The 22,090-nt window shown below is 38.3% G+C and overlaps 1 protein-coding gene across 3 annotated transcripts in view; it reads left to right on the forward strand.

The window, feature by feature from the left end:
- lrp8 (low density lipoprotein receptor-related protein 8, apolipoprotein e receptor) overlaps window positions 1-22,090 on the forward strand; it is a 215,359-nt gene that overhangs the window by 180,500 nt on the left and 12,769 nt on the right. For all 3 annotated transcript variants that reach the window (XM_088077527.1, XM_088077528.1, XM_088077529.1), the window contains exons 13-16: window positions 1,618-1,757; window positions 11,041-11,182; window positions 16,160-16,312; window positions 19,028-19,402. In XM_088077527.1, coding sequence (XP_087933653.1) covers window positions 1,618-1,757; window positions 11,041-11,182; window positions 16,160-16,312; window positions 19,028-19,402 — 810 coding nt within the window. The remainder of the gene's footprint in view (window positions 1-1,617; window positions 1,758-11,040; window positions 11,183-16,159; window positions 16,313-19,027; window positions 19,403-22,090) is intronic.

Consider the following 22,090-nt stretch of genomic DNA (forward strand, 5'->3'; position numbering starts at 1 on the left):
GAACAGTTGATTGTCTGAGTCAGGAGGTGAAGTTGTGAATGAAAATCACTGTGGTGTTTCCTGTTTTGTTTTGGGGTTTTTTTTGGCATGACAGTGTTAAATCAGTTCCCTTTTAAGTTTAATCAGCTAACTTGCCTATTACATACTGTGAATGCCTGCTTTTTTTAAATTGACATGACTTTCTTATAATATCAAAAAGGAACAGTTTTGTTACTGCTATTATTGCAACAATGTGGGTTTTTACCAGTTAATGTTGACAAAAATGTATAAATTCAGCCAATGTAGTCCAAGAAAATAATATTTTTTTCAAGTAATTCACCTTTAAAAGAAGATTTTTTAAAAAAATTTAAAAATTCAGAAACCAAATTATTGTGGATACTTAAGGCCTCCCTAATTATTTTTTGATTTTTTTCAAAGATGTCAGACTCCATTAAGTATGATGATTTAATATATAAGAATCAGATTTTATTGTTTGTTTTGCTTCTGTACCTACAATAGCCACAGCCATTATGTTTTTGGCTTTTCCCGCCATCAGTCCCAATCTTGTGAACATGATATCTCAAGAACGCCTTGGAGGAAGTTTTTTAAATTTGTCATAAACGTCTACTTGAAGTCAACGATGAATCGATTTGATTTTGGTGGTCAAAGGTCAAGGTCACTCTGAACTTGCACCTGTCAAATGCTTGTGGGCATGATGTCTCAAGATCACCTTAAGTGAATTTCCTGAAATTTGGCACAAACATCCACTTCCACATCCACACAGATGAAATGATTAAAATTTGGTGACCAAAGGTCAAGGTCACGGTGCCCCCACAAAACACGTTTTGGGAGTTACCCATACTTCTTCTGTGCAGTCACATTTTTTAGAATTCATAGCTTCTTTGCAGCAACTTTGCTATTTGAATAATTGTCCACTATCATGGATACATATGAGTCTGGACAGACTGGTAGTAAATTGTGACTGCAACTTCACAGGCTTTTTTTTTTTTAACTCTAAAGCATTCTTGTTTACTTTGTATACATTTTTGTAATAAATTATTTATAGAAATGCCTAATTTGAAAGGAAAGAAATGTAAAAATACTTGGTTAACTTCCTCATGCAAAGCCATAATTGGATTATGTCCCTTGCTGATGGAATCCCTCATCTAAATGTTCAAGTCAATCACAGCATTACTTTGTGCTCTATAGAAAGAGTACAAAAATGGAGTCCTGAAGTAAACCAGCATCAGGGACTGATACATGGTGATAGATTTGTAAAACAGCAAAGTGTTCCTTTAACATAAGCCCAGCAAGACTAATCAATTAGCTCAAGGGCACATACATTTTCCCCCGCAAAGAAGTCAACCGGCAATATTACAATCACATCTGTGTTTTCTCAGCGCAGGGCCTCAGCCGTCACGTCAAAGAAGATTGATGGTGTGACCACTGGGCCATTACATTCATATACCTCTCACCCTAGGCCTTTTCTCATGGAGTGACCTCTCTCTCTCTCTCTCTCTCTCTCTCTCTCTCTCTCCATTTGCCTCTATTTCTCCCTCTCCCTCCCTCTCTCCCCTTTTTTCTTTTCCTCCTTGGTTTTGTTCTCTCTCCTCCTCGTTTCCTCCTCAATCTTCTCAGACTTGTCAAACAGGCGTCTCTACTGGGTGGACTCCAAGCTGCACCTTCTGTCCAGTGTGGATCTGAATGGAGACAACCGCAAAGTGCTGCTGTCCTCCCATCACCACCTGGGACACCCATTTGCCCTCACTGTGTTTGAGGTATGGAAGTTAAATAAATAAATTCAAGCCACAGAATCAATCCACCCAACACTATTTCAAGGGTTTAAATCTCTCTGTATTACTGCACAAGAAGTAAAACTCACCACAACATGCTGTCATGTATTATCCCATTAACCACAGATAGCGTATATTGTACTTCTTTAGTCCTAACCATTTTCAAGAGCACACTGGATGCTTTTATGTTTGTTTCCTTCCTTCAAGGTAGCTATTGCTTTTATGTTGCTTTTAGTTTATTATTATTCCAACATGTTGTGAAAAGCAAGTCACAAAGACTCTACTTGCAGTCGTGCAAGGGTATAATCCACCAGAAGTCAAGCACAGTCGAGCATTTTATTACTTGAAATATACAAGAGCACCGCTAAGGTTTCACCTTATAAAAATATATTTTTATTGACTGGTTCAGTCAGATAGAAGTATCTTAATCGAAGTATCTTATCTTAAAGAAAACATCCAGGTTATAAAAGACACAAATAATGGCAGTAAAATCCATTTTAAACCAGTTTGCTCGAGCAGCATAATTAAACAATACCTAACTGGATGTGTCTGTATGTGTGTCCGCGGGTTGATTGACGAGGACCAGTGGATGTGCAGTGATAAATTTGGTGCAATTTGAACACATTCAATATTTTTGATAAATTTTGAATAAGAAAGGTCTGCAGCCTGAGTCTAGCATGTCTGCTAAATGTATTTTGCTAGTACTGTTTGACTGCTAGTAGCTACAACTTAGGTGTGTTTTTTTTCTTTGCCATACTAAATTCTAACAACAAAGTTCTCACTTTTAAAATACCTCTGCTTATTAAATTCGTGCTTTATTTTATAACTGCGGTGGTTATGCCAAACAAGCGACCAATATGCAACCAGCACTTCAATAACTGTACAGGACCACAGACAAAAGCCATCTTTATTTTGCTTTTCACCCTTTTTCTAACTGGAAATATAATAAATGTTATCTAACATCCGTTTAAAGTGGAGCGTTCAACTCTGATATGAGGTTTAAAAGTTCATTGAATAAAAATGCATCATATTTTAATTGTTATATTTTTTGTTTGTAAATCTGAATTTGCAATATAACCAGAAACATTTCTCTGTCAAGTAAGTGTAGTAGTACCATGCTTTCTTCTGAGGTAAAAGCACTCAGTAAGTAGTACACAGCTGAGATGCTTTTTTTTTTTTTGCTTTGGGGGCCCTTTTTTATGTTATTGCAGGGTGCAATAAATTAGAATAGCAACATCATTCAATATTTTTCATATCTGTGGTCATATTTAGTCTATAGGTGTTTGGGCCCAAGTGTTATTGTTCAGGACACAAAGGGAATGTAGTGTCAAGAGTTGGTCGTTTGTACGAGTGGTTCCCGAAACAGCTGCAAGCAGCAATTCCACAGGCAAAGCAGTACAGCCAGCCATGTTTTGAAGGGGCACTGCACTAGTTAAAAAGAAAAGAATGATAACCTCAGAATACATAACAAGTATGTGTTTATTTTCAATTTCCCTCTTTGGGACTTGGCATGCATTGCTTTTAAAAAATTGGCAGTGCTTGTATGAGGTCTCTACCTGAAAGGCAAACAAGATGTAAACGTCCTTATTTGACCTCCAAAAGATACACACAGAAAAATAGGTTTCTCTTATCTCTGCCTTGTGGGTGACACTATGCATATCTTGTTTGTTGATTCCCATCTTGGTAGTGTATTTTTAGATTTTCTCTTAGCCAAATTTGAGCCCTGGATGTTAGTTTTTGCTGTTATTTTTATCTGGAGATGTTTATATTTGGTTAACGTCTTTGTCTGAGAGATTGACTGAGAAGAAACGAAAGATGGAGATGTTTTCAAAGTATAGTAGCAAGATAAACCCAGAAAAGGAATCGTGTTTTCAAGGGCTGACCAGCGTAGAGTCACAGCAGAGCTTAGTAATCGATGAAACTAATTTGTGTGTATTTATTGAGGCCGCAGTGAGTCGGTCTGTTAGAGCCCATCAAGTGTAGATGATGTGGAAGGTGAAAAAGAGAAGCCGAGGAGAGCAGAGCAGAGGATGAGGGCGAGAAAGAGGGGAGGTTAAATGTGATCAGAAGGAAGAGCTTCCTCCATTCCTCTCTTTGCTGCACACACTGTGGTGATGAGAAGCAAAGGGAAGCGGGGACATCCATCATGTCCAGCTGAGTGTGGCTGCATGTGTGCTGGGATGTGTGTGTAAAAAAAAAAAAAAAAAGGAGAAGAAGAAAACCAACGTTTCAGGCAAGCAGTGAAAGTTAATCCCTGGAGATTAATAGCCTACAGCTCCTCTGGTCTTTGTTCTGTTCTGGTTATGATACAGACCAAATTAAAAATCCTTTAACGGTGCAGCAGATTGTCCTGGTCCCAACAGGCCGATAATGGGAAGTTTGTTTTTTGTGGAGTTGCCTGGAACGAGTTGTGAACCTTTTTTTTTTGTCCGTTTAATTTAGTTTGTGTCTTATCTGGGAAATGAGCCGCAAGGGAACGTTTTTGACTCTGGGTCTGAGTCTGTGTTGAGCTGCTCACTGCGCCCTGTGTAGCTCAGTTGTGTAACATGCCATCCCTTGGACCAGTTAATGGTGCAACATTTATTGACATAAGAAGGTTGATAAAAAAGAAGAGTGGATCGGTCATTTAGGACAATTTTTATACTGCACTTCTGACTTATTAGTACTAGATTGGCTGTGATCACAAAACCATTTGGTATTTTTGACGAGGTTTGGTTGTGTGTTACTGGAAAGGTACGTAAAAGCAGATGAGCAGATGCATACAGACTTGCAGATTTTAATCACTGTAAAATGAGGTTGACTGCTGCTGCAATAATTGATTAATCAATTAATTGATAGTTTAATTAATTTAACTATTTTGAAATCATTGAATCAATCATTCAGCTAATCATTTTAGCAATTTTTCAAGAAAAATTGCCAAACCAATTCCCTGGTGCCAGCTTCTTAAATGTGATTTTTGATTTTATGTTTATTTTTTTGTCACATGACACAGTGATGATGATAGTGAACAAGATGTGTTTAGAGTCTGTACAGTAGGTGATATAAAACATGCCAGTGTTTACTGTGTATGTATTAAGTAGTGGCGCTGCACTGAGTGAAATGATTAGTGCCGCTGCCATTTCCAAATCTCCTGATACGCAATTAACTTGCTATCTTCTCTTTAAGCAGCCAGAGTAGGGGATGAGCAAGGATTATCAATTGAACACCCCAAGGGTGCTCCAATAAATTTATCGGTGTTGATTTTACTGTCACTGTTATGGTATAATAGTTATTGTCATTATAGATTGCGTTTGTTGCTTGTGTTGATTGCTGTAGCAATATGGCACATTGCCAGGGGTGGCATGGCCAATTTTTCACTTTGCATAATTGCACATCCTTAATAGCATTTAATTTTATTTATTTTTTTAAATGTATTTATTATCTTCAGAGGCAGTTGTATGGATACTTTTAGCATTTTACTATTGTTGTTGTGGTGGACTATTGCACTTTTTCTATGCCTGGTGCTACATTTATTCTTGTACTGCACTTGTCTTATGTCTTGTTGGTCAATGAGTTTCCCCTTTGGGGATTAATAAACTTAATCCTGTCCTGATTGACCACAAATGTTCGTGCTAAATAGTTTGAAGGCCAATCAAAAGAGCTGATCAAATGACACAAAACATGCAAAGAAATTTCTCTGGTGGCTGCTAAAGTAGCCTCACTGGTCTGGCTGCTCTGACAAACTGTAGCTGTCTCTGATCATTTAATGCTGTATTCATGGTTTACTGCGAATCTGTTGGCCAGCTCACCTGCCTGTCCTGAGTGCAGACACACAATCACATACATTTAATTTTGTTTTGTCCTGTATTGTGCCCACACAACCATGTTGGCATCTTGATATGCTCTTTCTCATCTGTATTTCTCACTGATATGAGTTGTTTTGCCTCTGCGACTGGTTGATTAGGGGAGACCAGGCTCAATTAAGATTGGATACAACTTTTTTGCAGAGAACTTGGATCTGTGTTCCGCTTCTTAACAGCGATTTGTTTTATGAGCAATATTAGAGTCACAACACTGATTGAAATGTCAAATGTTCCATCTGCTCCCGTATGTGGCAATGATTGTAACAGCATATGGGCTATGGGAAGCATTTCATAAAGCATCATTTCACATCCACGACTGTGTACAAATATGTTTCTAATGCCCTTTGTGTGTCAGTGGACGCACTAAATATCTTCAGGTGGCGGAAAATAAAACTCATGCACTTTGCTGCTGGAAATATCCTTTAGGGGAACCACTACAAGCTGTATGAGTACATCACCTCTGGCTGTAGCGTTTGCTCTACATTTTATGGACCAAAATGACTAATTCTACTTAAAATAATCATTAGTTGCTGTTAGATAAAGGATATATTCAGTCTTAACACAGAAATAATTTACTTTACTAATAATCCATGCAATATTTGAAAAGGGAAAACCATAAATATAACATGTTCAGGGTCATATGTAAAACTTTGTAACAATTGTGGGCAATTATTGCAAATGGGGATGTCCCATTATATTAACCTTTCCTCACATGCACTTCAATTATATCACATCATCCATCAAGCATATAAGCAGCACTCACAGGCATTTCTTTTCTATACATGCCCAAACAAGAGCTCTTTTGAGTATGTGAGAGATATGAGGTTTCACAAATGTAGTATCTGTTATGCCCTGTACAGCCCCTCATATCTCTGACTGGTACACAGTGAATTTTAAAGTAAATCCACTTGAGCATACCATCTGCAAACGTCACATCAATACTGATGTGCTAAAGTATCTTAACACGGTAGAGGAAAGACGCGGGGTTTCTATATCACAGTCTGAACACACCACCACCAAACACATACATATAAACCCTTCCAGTCAGTGTCCACCCCCTGCCCAGACACCGAGCCCTGAGGAAATGTAGATTGCAGAGGCCTGTGAAGATTAATGTTTCCTCTTTCTCTGGCTTTAGTTTCATTGCATTACTTTTATTACTTTTTATCTGCTCTAAGAGGGGAAGATGAGATGAGGTTGGCAATGGAAATAAACACAGTCAGGAAGCAAGAAAAATAATGGTGTAAGGCACAAATTAGCCCTTTTACCTTTAACTCAACACCGTAGGAGGATTTAAACAGCTTCCAAAGGCCCTGCACACCCACACTGTTGTTTTTATTTATTCTATTTGATTAGACCTCTTCTCATGCTGAGTGTGGGCAGTGCTGGTTGTAATGCACTCAGAGAGGTGGATTGCTAATGCTAAAGCTACTGTTTGCTAGCTGGCTAATAAATACCAAAAAATGTGATTCTGTCAGTACATTTACCATTTTCTTACGTTCCATGCCTATCTCTTGACTCACTGCCCACCATGCTGCATCTCCCATGTTGGGCAGTTTGTATTTTTATTGGCCAATATCATATAGCATCGATTGGTCAAACACTATATAGTCTCCTTCACACACCCTTCTTTGCTATTGGTTGAGGCTATGACTTTGCCTGTCAGCCTTCACAAAAAGTTGAACTTCTTATGCAAAAAATGCAAATTTGCTTTGCCAGCAGAAGCAAAACTAGAGCATGCTTTTCACCATTTCATGCCAGTTTTTTGAATAAAAAGCTAATTAAGACAGAAATAAAACCTTCAGATGTAACTGACATACTAACGGTCTTTTTACAAACTCACTAGCTTGTTAGCTTTGTTGATCATTAATGGAACAATTACTTCACAGTTTTTTCAAAGACATATTTGAACCATCCACCTTTGTATCACAACTGTCTTTTTTGAAACATTTTTACCTCTGACACAAGAGGTTAAATACAAGTTAATGATGCAACACAACTGCTGCAATAACGTCCACTATTTTGGCCTCTCCAACTCTCCGTCCCCTCAAAGGTCAGGACTGTCAAGGTGTATGTTCAGTCTCTTGCCGTTTTAAAGCCCAGCCAGGCAATTAAATTCATATTTCAAATTGCACTAAGCGCCAAATAGAAAGGATACAATATCAAAAGTCCGTCTGTGACAATAAAGAAAATAGTAGACTGTATGAGCTTGCTGGTTGGTACTCACACTGAAACAGGACACGCATTCATGAATTCATCATACACTCAGAGGTAAATTAAATTAATGAGGTTTGAGGTGAATATTGAGACTGGAGCATGCACGACCACAGATTTAACAGACAAGGGAGAAAATTGTCATTCAAGCCCTATCTGTCCACTCCCACAGTCCAGATTAGAGGTCTAATCAGCTAAAATAACTGGAAACACCTGTGTGGGTGCATCATGCATGTGAAAAGGCTTTAATACTCTTCTGCAGCTTAGTGGAGATTAACACAAAATGTCTCCTAACATCATTTGATTCCTACAGATTGAACACCAAGCCCACATTATTTTTTCATAACTCGGGCTGATACAACAAAGAAATACAAATCAAACCCAAACAATCAAAGGCTTCAAAAGTCGAGTGGGTTGGCTTTGTTTGAGCTTTCATTTGTAGTTTTCTGGCATGACATCTACGCGTGAAGGAGGCACCAGAAGCGCATCAGGCAGATGTGATTTCAAAAAGAGCCCCGCATTTTTCAGAAGGTTCTTTTAGGACACAATCATGACAAAATCATCAAGGGCTGTTCTCCCCTTGACCCTTAAAAGACTTCACATCCATTTAGATGTAGTCTCATCCCCTTGACATCGGCAGACATACACAGACAGCTCTGACTGAAGTGATGCAATGCCGTGTGTTCAGCAGAGCGTTTGCGTGCACATGTGTCATGTGTGACTTCTAGCCTATCCTTCAACACACGGAAGACTCACCTTGATCTTACAATAAAGAGCAATGACCTTCTCAGGTCTGCATTGCTGTTTGAAGCTTTCATTGTGAGGAAAAAGTGACAGATGCAGAGACTGACAGTAGAGAAACTGAAAGAGAAAAACGGAGACGGAGACAGACAGAGGCCGATAAAGATATCCACAGAGACAGAAAAGCAAAAGGAGAGATGGAATGATATATTTGAGTATTGTTTTATCAACACGGCTGATATTTGTCTTTCATTGTTTCACCACTACTGTCATATAAGTAAAGGTTATCTGAGTCTGAGTGAGGGGAAGATGGAGCGATGGAGAGCTCGGTGAAAGATGGAAAAGGAGAAAGTGAGGGAAAGGTTAAGTCCGCTGATAACCCGCACAAATGGAGAGCATGGATTACAGTTGTGACTGAACCACACACAGAGATACACAAATACATATATACTCACACCAGACAAATCATTGGTCATTGCCCTTCAAAAAGATCATACAACTGTTAACATGACCTCAGCCTAGTGAAAAAACTGCATACATGAGCCACAACTCCTGTTTCCATCTCACACTCACCTCCAGAATTGTATCCTTATCCTGTTTTAACCTTTCTATCATCTCAATGCCTCTGTGTATTTTCTCTTGCTTTCTTTTATTGTGCTTTTCTTAATTGATGTGTGTCTGCAGATGTAGCATGCTGCAGTTGCTATGGAAACCAAGTGTCATAACCGCTTGTGCCGTGCATCCTGTTATACTGTATCACTGAAGAGAATTAGGACGAAGAGAGAGGAAGAGAAATTGAAAAACAGAAAACTAAAGTGAAAGAGGAGAGAGGAGATCTCACGGGTCAGGGCTGGCAATATTCTTTTTTATGATTTCCAAGGAAACAGGGGCAGATCTTTTTTTTACAGAACGGACTTTATGGAGAATCAGTAAGGTGTAGATTTTTCTGCTCGCCCAGTAGTCATGTATTTCTTGTTTTTTAGTGCTGCAACAGGCCCCTCCACCTATTGCATATGCCCTCTAAAAGAACCTATATGATTTTTTTCTGATACCACCCAAATGTATTTTAGGCCCCTCTAGTTCTCCTTAATACAGCTTTGCTACAAACAAATCCCAGTTACCACCAAACGTCAATATGACATCAGAGAGACATTGGCCTCTTACATTGGACAGTTGTTACAGTTTATTTAGAATGAAAACCGTGTAGATATTTTAAATGTCTGACAACATTAGATTTTCACGTTGTGTAGATGTAAACATTATGTTTTTTTTCGGATTTGGATTTTGCAAGAGGACGAGCAGTTACGGACAGTGAATGCATAATTACATGACAACTAAATTTTTTTATTCTATGTCAAGATGACATTGGCACGAGACATTAGAAAGATACTGGATTTTTGTTATTTAACAACATCTGTAAACCATCTACATAGGATGCCAAAAGTCTTCTGTTTTATTAAATCTGTTAAATAAAAATTCCAATTAATGACTTAGGATGTGTTAATATTAGGTGTATTTGATTCATACCAGTATAATCCAACTTCTCATTAAGGCTATTATGGTTTATACTATGGACAAAATGTTGAGGATGACCTTCTCACCATACTATATACCTTATCAACCATGGCCATGGCGCATAACCGGTGGCGCTGAGATATGCCTTTGCAACTCAACTCACCAAGTGCTACTCGCGGTAAATAGCCAAGTACACATGAACTGAGACCACCTTTTCAAGTGGACCCGGGCATGGATCAATGTACCAAACCTGAATATGCACACTGTGTTCACAGTGGACTTCACAGTAAAGCGTACTCAGACCTGGGCCTGGGTCCCTGATGTGAAAACTGATACAAATAGAGACTACAGCCTCCTCTGTTTTTATTAGTCAAAATGCCACTTTAGTGTTTTAAAGCTGTGTATCCCCTGACATTTTATCAAAGAAAAAATGTTTTATTTTCATTATTACAATCTTTATCACTTTGTGATCTTTAATTGCTGGTTGAGTTGAGATATCACAAAATGCAAGGAGTGGTCTATGATGGCAAAAATAATGACAGTTTATTTGTTCAGCATTAATTGACTGTCAGGATTTCGTGCTGCATGCTAAGTGTCAGAGGATACAGTTAAAACAGCACACTCCCCATTATAACGTATTCAGTGTCTTTAAACATCTCCTTGATTAAAATGCAGTGCTTTTAACCTTACTTCAATAAATAATGTTTTTGCCTTCAAACCTGTCATTTCTCATATGCCTTTAATTAAAAATTGAATTAAAGTTACCCCAGGCATAAAACATCTCCGTAAGATTAGTCTGTCCTTTTAAGTAAACTGTAAATCAACAGAACCTAAAAATAATCACGTGTCTCTGAGGAATCTGATTAGTAGTAGAGATTTGGTTTTCAGATATTACACCTAATTGTATGCATGTATGTATGTATTCCTTCAAACGTTCTTTCTATTTTTCTGTCCAGGATCGTGTTTATTGGACAGACTTGGAGGATGAAGCGATATACAGTGCCAACCGACTGACGGGACACGATGTGGCAAAAGTGGCAGAGCACCTCAACAACCCTCTGGACCTGGTGGTGTTTCACGAACAGAGGCAGCCTAAGGGTAGGACATACACGAATGATGACACATGAACATTTTGGTTCGTTTGTTTCAAGGGCAGCATGATTAAAGACACAGAAAACCGATTAGAGTAGAAGCTACAGGTGACAGATTTTCATTGCATATTGGGCATTATGGGCTCTGACAATGGTTGCTAATGTACTTTTCTCATTGGTGCCATAATAGATGTTGCCACTGTGAAGTCACCCATTAGTTTGCTGACTCCAGTGTTGACCATGGATGTACTATTGGAAGTCTGGATACAGCCATGGAGGCGGGGCCCATTCATTCCTATGAAAGCTGCTTATTTGCGTAAAATAGCTCTTTTTGCGGAAGTAGAATCAGTGCAGAATACCCAGATCTACTGGCCCATAAGGCGTGCATACTAGAGAATCATTGCAGCTGAGCATGGCCGAGTGTGCCTGAGTGGGTAACTTCCACTTGCAGAGTGACTGACTTCTTGCTCAGCACCTTGCTAATTTAAATGGCTAGGCTTTTGGCTTCTTTGGACTTTCCAAATGTTATCAAACTGGATGGCTTAATTTGAATAGTGAAATGAGTCATTTCACGAGGGGACTGAACTCTCACAAAAAACAATTTACTGATTTACAGACATCTCTTTCCTGATGTAAGTCAATGGGAAAAAGTCTTTCTGGGTCAGTGGGCATCAATTGGCTGACCCGGACAGTGTAATTCCACTTTGTGGCCACGATGTAAAATTTGCATCAGAGCCTGATGCACTTCCTGGAAGCTTGGTTTTAACCCCCTTTATGTGTGGCATTTTGACAGTAGACATCTTGGATTTTTGGAGCCAGAAGTGACTATATTTGGATGCGGGGGTGGAGCTAACCCTAAAGCTAACAGCTAGCTTGGTTACTCAAAGCATGAACGCCCTTAATTATGCATCATTTTAAGCCCAAAAAGAATTTAAATAGGTGACTCATATAAAAATGTACTCCCGTACAATTGTCATGAATGTTGACATTAGATATAGGGACCAAAAGCATTTTTGGCAGCAGTCTTTGAAGATGTTTATCTCTGCTGTAAAGTTGGGCATTTTAACATGGGTGTCTATGGGGATTGATTCTGTTTGGAGCCAGCCTCTAGAGGCTATCTAATGAACTGCAGCACTACAGCTTCACCCGGAGCGCAGGTCTAGTAAAAAAAAACACCTGTGTGAGTGTGTGTGAATGTTTGTTCAGTGCTTGTCTGTTGTCTGTCCCAAAAAATCCTTTCAACATCCCACTTTCTGGTAACAAAGCCTTGAATAATCCATGTATAGACCAAAGGATCCACTTATTAAAACTGTCTGAGATAATAAACAAATAACCTCGTGTGTGATTAGATTGATGTGTGTGCTGTGCGTTTCAAATGATGTGTTTTGATGTAGTGTTTTTCCGGAGATGGATGCTTCCCCAGGTGTGCGAACGAAACACCTGCATGTGTGCGTGCAAGCTGATCATGTCTGCGTTTGTGTGTTTGACAGTGTGTACAAGCAATTTGCTCGTGTGAGTCTGTGTTTTCATGCTTTGTTTTCTCCCCTCACTCAGCGCTCAAAGCAGTCTTGTCTGAGTGCCAGTGGGGAGCTAATTGCATTCTCTCATTAATAAATCAAGAGTTCTGCTCAAAGAGATATCACAGAATTAAGCATGTTTTTTTTCCTTTCCCAAAATGCCAACAAAAGCAAGACATAACACAAACCAGGCCTAACTAGGCTAAATGAAGATATAGTGAATAAACTGTAGCTGCCCTGTGAAGATACCAGCAGTACTGATAAGTGAAATACTCAAATAAAATGTGACCTTGAGTGAAGCAGTTTGCAAGGTCTTTTGTTTGACTGCTTGCTTTTCATATCCATTCATCCTGTCAGAAAATGTGCTAATCTAAAAAAACCCAAAAGGGAAGATCACCATTTAATGATTGGTTGTCACGGTACACCTCCACAATTTTTGAAAGGGCTAGAGCCGCATTTGAACGTCTTCATTTTCTGACACACTTCCTCAAAAGAGCCTCTTTTCCTATCCTGTCTTGTTGTGCCTCTTTCATTATTTATCTATTTATTTTTTGACCATACAGCTGTGCTTTGAAGCCTAGGCTCCATGTTTTCGTTCTCATTCTAAACCTAAGGGAAGCAGTGCAGATGAGGAGAAGGGGACACTGGAGCGATTGCACTTTCAGAATGACATAATTTTTTGAAAAATTTTATCTCAGTCTCTCCTCTGCTGCTTTCTTTTTCCTTCTCAGTTCCTAATATCATTTCTTCTTCTTCTTCTTCTTCTTCTTCTTCCTCTTCTTCCACCCAATGCTGCCCAAAATTTAAATGTGTAGTCATGATGTGTCATGGCATTTCAAAGACTACCGTTTATGCAAAGAGCTTAATTTCTTTTTAACAATGAAGGTAGATGTATTAGATATTAGTACTTTCATTTAGATAGTTGTTCTTATTACATACATGCAATGCTGAGATACTGTACACCAAGTACGAGTGTATTCCCATCTTATTAGAATCTCCCTGTGTGTAGTGAGCAGTGGTGCTGTTTCCTCTGATGTGCTGCTCTTTAAAACTACGCACAAGTCAGGAGGCAGAATCGACCGCGACCTGACCTAATTCTTCCCCACATGACAAGAGTAGCAATATTTTTCCATGACGCTGAGTCTTCGGTTGGGAAAACTACTTGTAAATTTTTCATTTGAGTGCAGAGATTGAAATAAAAAAAAGAAAGTTTAGACACCCCAGCCTTAACCTAAGCATCACTTTATTCAAAAATAGGCTGTGGCGTAAATATAGGTCCCTAAATAATACTTAGCAAGTTGGTTCCAACAGCTATGTAATGTTTTGCAGAAGGCTATCGGGTAATAAGAATAATAGGTTGTAGGTCATTATTCTATTAATAATATTAATAACTTCATTTATATAGCACCTTTAAAAACTGAGTTTACAAAGTGCTTTGACAAGCAAAGCAAAGCAGAAATGGGACACACAGATAGCGATACAATCGTGAAACACAAGCAAGAAGAAACTAGGGTAGATTTAGAGTAGAAATAAAAGGACAAATAATGTCAATATTAAATAATACAAAGAAGTAGACCAAAAACAATAAAAACAATGAAATGAATCAGATCACAAATAAAGGGAAATAAAATAGATAAAACATCCTTTAAAAAGATGAAATAAAAATGAATAAATAAAAGTATTGTTATGTTATCTGATGCTGTCTACTACAACTTTGTTGCTGGGCTTCCACTGTGTTCTGACATGGTGTTTCTCAATGGGGTCCAGTGTTACCTCTAATAGCACACCATATTTCGAAACTTTTAAAAATGAATCCATTCTGACCACACAAGTGTAATATTAATAAAACAACATAATTTTAGAAGATATTTAGATGTTTTGTCAAGACACATGTTTGTGTTTTGTGCTAGAATTTACACTCAGAAGTTATGTCTGTATTTAAAAAATATTGTTCACACCAGCACCGGCTTGAACTTAGCTCAGAATTACTGGAACTCTTTTGATGCTGACTGAGACACAAAACTGGGGTACTGTCTTCAATTCTTAATAGCCTTTTTCTCTTAAGTATTCAGGTCTGCAGTTCATGTAAACCTCTGTGCTCATCACCCTGGAGCTGACATGGGTTAGTTTGTTCCAAAGTGCAGAACTAAAACCTTTGGTGAAGCAGCTTTTAGTTATTGCACGTATGCACCGAGTTGCTTAAACAGTCTGAGAGCTGCTGGAAGTGTTAAAATCTTTAAAATGTGAACTAAAGACCAACCTATTCTACCAACATTTTGAATAAGAATGGTTTAGACATTATTTACCAGCGGTCTTCAATGTTTTTAGGCCAAAGACCTCTGAGCTGAAAGAGAGACGGAACAGGGAGCTCCTACTACCTCGAAAAAACTGAGTGGGGCTTGAGATAAATCCCTGAATATTTTTTTTCTTTTGTTTGTTTATTTTGGGTCTTCTCTTGTTTGTGCTTGCCTGTAGCTGCAAGGTTAGGAGCAATTGTAGTATAGCTAGCTGCATTAACCTCACCATCTGCACTTTGGCTGGTGGTTTCTTAAAGTGGATGGTGTGTCAGAGTCACTTGCATTATAGTTACAAAATAATAATACAGCTAATTGGCCAATTACTGTTAGATAGCTCTATTGATTGCATAGTGACTCATGGGTAAGAGTTGGCCTATCATATAGGTTATATACTGTTTGTGCATACGACCTATATGATATGAATGGGTTTTTTTGGGTTGTCTTTTTTTAATAGGCACATATGTAGAATTCATCCTAATGTGTATTTCCAGACATATTTTGATTTTTTTTAAAAATACATTATTATTGTTGTTATTATTATTATTAGTAGTAGTAGTAGTAGTAGTAGTAGTAGTAGTAGTAGTAGTAGTAGTATCAACATTATTAGTATTACTTTTTTTACTAGCTCTTATATACCTATATTATTTTGAGTATCAATATTATTTTGCTGTTTATATTTATTTTATTATTATTCTCCCTGTTTCACTACCACTTTAGTATTACCATTATTATTACTTTCAAATCTATTTTATTACATTTTATTCATTTTTATTGTCACATGTGCTCTGGTCTGTTTTTACAGCCTACTGTGTTCTGTCTGATTGTCAGCTTGTCAGTCAAATACTGTATTACGCAATTAGAACTGCACTAATCTATAAAAAAGCTGCTTTAGAAAAAAGTTTGATTGATTGATTGATTGATTGATTGATTGATTGATTGATTGATTGATTGATTGATTGATTGATTGATTGATTGATAAGATTTCATGGGCAGGAAGCACGTAAAGTTTATTCAGTGTCATGACTGAAAGTTTTCGATACATCATTATTGATGTAGATGTAAGGCTGCAAAACACATAAAGTAAAATGTATCCTTTATTGAATTTGTAAGAGAAAATGCAAGCCCAAACCCTTTTTAATCCTCTTTTTATATCTTTTTGTGTCCCTCCAGCCCCAGATACCTGTAACATGGGCAGTCTGCCTAATGGTGGCTGTGAATACCTCTGTCTGAAGGCCCCGCAAATCACAGACCATTCTCCCAAGTATACCTGTGCCTGTCCTGACGGCATGGAGCTGGGACCAGACATGAGGCGCTGTGCTATAGGTAAGTCGGTCACACTCTGAAACCATAAATCACAAGAGACCAGGAGCGCACTTAATTAAAAGGATTGTGCTGAGGAATGTCACATGGAGGTCTACATTGCTGTAATCACAGTGACATGATGGAGTGCTAGGCCGTACAGATATTTAACTGGTTTCGCTCTTTCAGCACTGCTAAAAAGAATTCACCTCATAATTAGTATTTATACATACCTTTATAGAAATGTTCCAATTTAAACTATTCAGTATATTGGTGATGGCCAGCCTTATACTTGGGTGACTGTGGGAAACATTTATAATGCCATTACAGGCTGAGCAAAATACTCACAGGTTATATTTCAGCCTCATATACCTTGAATCTTGGCCAGTCATTTCAATTTTGATTTAGGTTCTGCTCTCACCACAGCTAGACCAAGAACAACTTATTTCTTTATAGGTTTCAGTGCTAGAGTTGTAGCTTCCTATACTGGTAATCCCACATACCGCCACTCTGATGTGTAACATTTGAGGGAATCTGCTGAATATTCACCGTAAATTCTTACTATATTAAATGCAAATCCAATTGTCTAAAGTATAATCTTCTTATTTGGTGAATTTGTCGACTCTCACTCATGATAAAATTGTTATGTTCGTAACCATTTATATTTATATTTGTCTCAAATCATAGCATAGTAGTCTATGCAGTTTTTATCCAAATCAGCCTTCAACAATTCAAAATGTTCAAATATTATTGTATTTAAGGAACATTGTGTAAGATTTCTGAGGATGTAGTGCCCTCTAGTGGTGAAGATAGCAGATTGCAACCAGCTGAAAATTGTCCTGTTCAGAATTCCTTCAGTGTTCATTGTATGGGAGATTTTTACTGAGAGCTGGATTATCCACAGAGGTCTCTTCCTCTCCAAAAATAAGGTGATTTAAAATGGTAAAACATTGTTTTAAAAAGCAGTTTCACAGTACGGATCAGTGTGTTTCTCCTATGCTTTTTCAGTCTGCCTGCAATTTGCCAAGTGATCAGCACCAGCTAATGTGTGCTCACCTATTTCCTCTGATAATTTAATGTGTGCCCATCTTATTTCTGATCCAGATGCTCAGGATGTTTATATTGGGAACCAAATTATCCGCAAAGGTCTCTTTCTTGCCAAAATAAATTGACTCAATTATTTAACAGGCAAAAACGCCTAATAAGGCAGTTTCATGGTAAAGAATCAGTGTTTTTTCTAATGCTGTCATCATGGAGGAGCTGCTAACTATCTACAGCCAGTGTTTGGTTTGTCCCTTTTGGACTAGTGTACAAGCATGGTGTAAAACCATGGCAATCTCCATAGGTGAGGGCCTGCTGTCTGTGTAGTTATAAATAGCTCATTCTAAGATAACGAAAAACACAACAATTCTCAAATAATTCTACACTTCAAAAAACATGTATACGTTATTTACCATTTCTGCCAGTACATCCCCCTAAATCCTACACACTGAATCTTTAATTACGATTGATTCAAAAGCCACTTCCTTCAGAAAAATTGTTACCTGTGCTTAATGTAGCAGCTCGACAATTCTCCCGGCTTACCTGTGTTCCCAGCACACCTTCATTATCTCACCGACCCTATTTCCCCCGCTCAGCCAGTCCCCAGCCTCTACAGTCACCACATTTGTTAAGTTGTTATCCTTATTAGACCCTCACTGTTTGCACAGGTGAGGACTGGAGAAAGGAGCTGAGACAGACAAAAGATGATGATGTATGTAGGCCACCTTTCAGAGAATCCCTCTGAGAAAGAGCAAACATGGCCATTGAATGTGCACATAGAGAGAGAGAGAATATGCACTCACAATTTCTGGACTTCTTATTGCAGTGCAAATATTTCTGCTGAGCTCTTATTAAAGTTGATAAAAAATGGCCCCTTGCATTATGTTCCTCTTTGCTTTATGTCTATATTGGAGAAAGGCTGTATTAGTTTTGCAGCAACCATAATAATTAAAGACATGTATGTAGAAATCCCAATCAAATCACTTTTTTTAAGCTGTCATTTGGTTATCTGATTACACAGATAGAAAGGTATGGCAGTGGTGACCTATTCATGTGTTATATGCAATATGGATACACTAAAAGTAACGAGAGACAGAGTTAGAAGTGATGAGAAAATGCCAGTCAGTTTGAGTTTGATGCCCTACAGTTCATCATGCTCCTTTTACTACAACAATTATCATTTCTGTCCCTGTTCAAGCAACAAACGAAAACATGACTTTTTAAAAAGGTGGTAAACGTGAAAGATGACTTGCCCTTCCTTTCTATTACAAAACAGGGGTTTGTTAGCCTTGGTAGCCGTAGAGTCACACTTCAGTACTGAGGGGAAAGGAACATGGAGGCCTGATTAGCCTCAAGCTAGAAATTGGTACAATGAAGATACAACACACAGCAACAACACAACACACACCAGCCTTGGTAGAGGCCCTGCTTTTGTTACCTTAGAATAAGCCAGAGACCATATTCTTTAAATTACCCTACAATATTATTTTGCACACATTTTCCATATAGTTATATACTTATATCAGAAAATATCCTTATTATTATTTTCATTTATCTCCCAGCCCTAATTGAAAGTCTAGGTAGTTGGGAGCATCTTATATTCTTCTCAGTTCATGTTGCGGATGTACTTGCTGGCTTTAAGCATTTTCAAGTAAAAGCCTGAGTACTTAAGATTTTTGTCCTGTCTCTCCTGTGCAGTTCGACCCAGAACAACCACAACAGTTGCTCCAACTACAACCACAACTCCTACCACAAGCACTACAACCAGCACTACAACAACCAGCACAACTGTATCCACCACCACGGCTCCCTCTACCACTACCACCACCACAACCACCACCTCTGCTGCCACAACTCTCAGGCCCACAACCAGACGCCTGACGACACCTGCCCCTCCTCAGACCCCGAGAAGAACCTCTACGGAGCGGCCACGGACCCCGGCTGCCATGAACACAGAGACGACCAGTTTCAGCAGCACGGGTCAGACGTCCACATCCACACACACACCCCTGTTGGGTCCAGTGGCACCTAACAGCATTCAGAGAGAAAATAATGCCAATCTCTCCCACAGAGGTAAGTATCATTTGTGCATAGGAATGTGAGTTGTAGTTGAGTGTATGCAAACTGTTTGTGTGTGTGTGTGTGTGTGTGTGTGTTTCTGTGCGTGAAATACCCTGCTGCCATCACTGCCGTTACCACCTGCCATTAAAGCAGCAGGGAGCTGAAAACCACTACTTACATCAGTTTCCCCTCTCTCTGGCTTCTCTTCCCCATCGTTTCTTTGTCTGACCATCTGTCTATCTACTGTATGTCCTCTGTTTTTCTCTCACACACACCAATACACACTATACTCACTGGTGTGCCTCTCGGTCTGCTTGCTGTCGTTCCCCCGTGAGCAGCGTGTAACAGAGCTGTCAGAGCTAACAAACGACAGTCCCCTCCATTCTCACCTTCCACCTCTCATCACTCATCCTCACTTTCTGACAGCCTCTCTCACTCTCTTTGCTTTTTTGTTTTTTTTTACTCTCTCCACCTCTCTTTTGCTCTTTCTGTCTCAAAACTGGCAGCATTCTTGGTTCTTGCACCAATCATGCTTTACTGGCTCGCCAGAAAAATACCGCTTTACAGTTTGTCGCCCAGACAAACAATGACAGCAGAATATAACAGCAGTTACAATGCTTTACAAAGCCACACTGAGACTTAAATTGTATCTTGAAGGGGGAGAAAAATCCTTGAGAGCACCAAAAAGCAAAATTGATAAATCACTGTGCTGAACACTACATGCTACAGTGTAATTTTAGTGGCAGAAATCAGTTACTTAAGTTTTTTGCTTGGATTTTTGTTGCCTTCGCTACATAGAGCCATTTACATCAGATAGTAGTAACTGTCAAACTGCAGAGGCACTTCTTTGTCCTCAAGTCATGTGTTTCTTATAATGGTAGAAAGATAACAAAAAATACTCAGAATAAGTTATCTTTTTGAGTACTGACTTGCCTTTTATTGAGATAAAGTGGATGTGTGCATTTCTTTATGTATGTTCTACTAGCTCCAGTGCCATTGCATCACCCTTTTCAGACTAAGGCAAGAGTAAAACAAGTAGAGATGCACAGTATATATCAGACACATAAAACATTGGTCAATAATGCAAAATTCATATTAATATGTATAATTTGGATAATGGTATTATAACTGATAAATATTGCAGATAATACAACACCAAATTGCTTTCATTTAATTAACAAGGGCAGCATTTACACACCCCGACACAGTAGGTGGCGCAACCTTTAAAGTTGGTTTGCATTAATAATAATTAGGTAACTAGCCATGTGATCCTACAGTTAGCCCTGTCACTGTGTGTGCAGGCAGACTCATCCACTGTCCCTAGTGCAGAGCTCACACACCGACAGCAGTAGTCTCCTAGTTTCTCTATGGTGAAACTTTCTGTTTCAATACTTGTGTATAACTTGTTGACAAGTCTGTTCTGACAGATTATGTTGAAGCATTCAATTTCAATTCTTAGGCAAAATGCTCCATAAAAACCAACATATGTTTGGGAAGATTCATTTATCTATTTCAATCTATTTCACTAGAACCAATAAATGAACATTTAAAGAGTCAGAACTGTTCATTGTTTTTGTTAACAATCGTGATGGTTACATTTGTTGAGCTCAGGGCTATGGAACACTATAGAATTTATATTAAAAATGTTCAAATTAATTGGGCAATCTTAATCTTACACAAAGGACTATGTAATTTTTTTATAACAAGCATTTCAGAGAAATTGCCACTGTGTAAACAGCACTGCTGGATGTTTCAACTGCTGATCTGTTACTTATAGCAGACTAATACTATTTTAACCATTTGTCGGTTAAAATTTAGCTAACTATTTCAGTTAGAGAAAATAATGCCAACCTCTCCCACAGAGGTAGTTAGTTACAGTTTATTCATTACTTTAAGCTAACTAATGGTATTTCAACAATATATCAGTTACTTATAGCAAACTGTTTCAACCAAACGATTATAGACACAACAAGTTGCGTCCCATTTCCAAGATTATGATTTAAAACCCTTCCCATGTGGCTCTTCTGAGGGGCCAATAGCCGGTCAAGGGCACTACCTTCAGTTGTGCATGAACTGCAGGTTCTTTTAAAATTAAAAAAGGGGATATTGTGAGTTATATTATCGATTTTGGCCATGAAAAGCAAGTAATTATCAGTTATCAGTATCCAAATCCAAATCGTGCTTTCCTTAAAACAATGTTTAATTTAATGTCATGTTTATTTAAAAGGATTTAAAGCATTTAAATGAACATCAGTATAACATACAAATGTTAATATGCCAGCATTCGTAGGACTGCTAATTTACATCTGTAGTCATCTGGCAGGCAACAGGCATTACAAACATTAAGAAAGACAGAAAAAAGAAAAATAAAAGAAAGAGATACAACAATTCATTCAGACAACAAAAGTGTAGTAACATGGCGTTATTGACACACTTAAGAAGAACCCGCAGCTAATGTCTTATACTTCAATGACATAGCCTACTTCTCAGAAGATAATTAAAGATGGAGCAACAGAAGTAGAAGGATATAAAAGTGACAAGTCAGAAAGATTGCAAGCTGCTGTACTGTGTTTGAACTCAGATTTGACAATTTTGCATTTACATCAGAGACATTTCTCATTATATCGAGAAGCTAGAGAGAGCTGAGATTGAAAAAAACTACACAGGCTAGGGGGAAAGGAGAAAGGAAGGATGATGAAA

Source organism: Plectropomus leopardus, chromosome 5, assembly GCF_026936395.1.
Source record: "Plectropomus leopardus strain MGB_pleo_1.0 chromosome 5, ASM2693639v1, whole genome shotgun sequence".
NCBI classification, from domain to species: Eukaryota; Metazoa; Chordata; class Actinopteri; order Perciformes; family Serranidae; genus Plectropomus; species Plectropomus leopardus.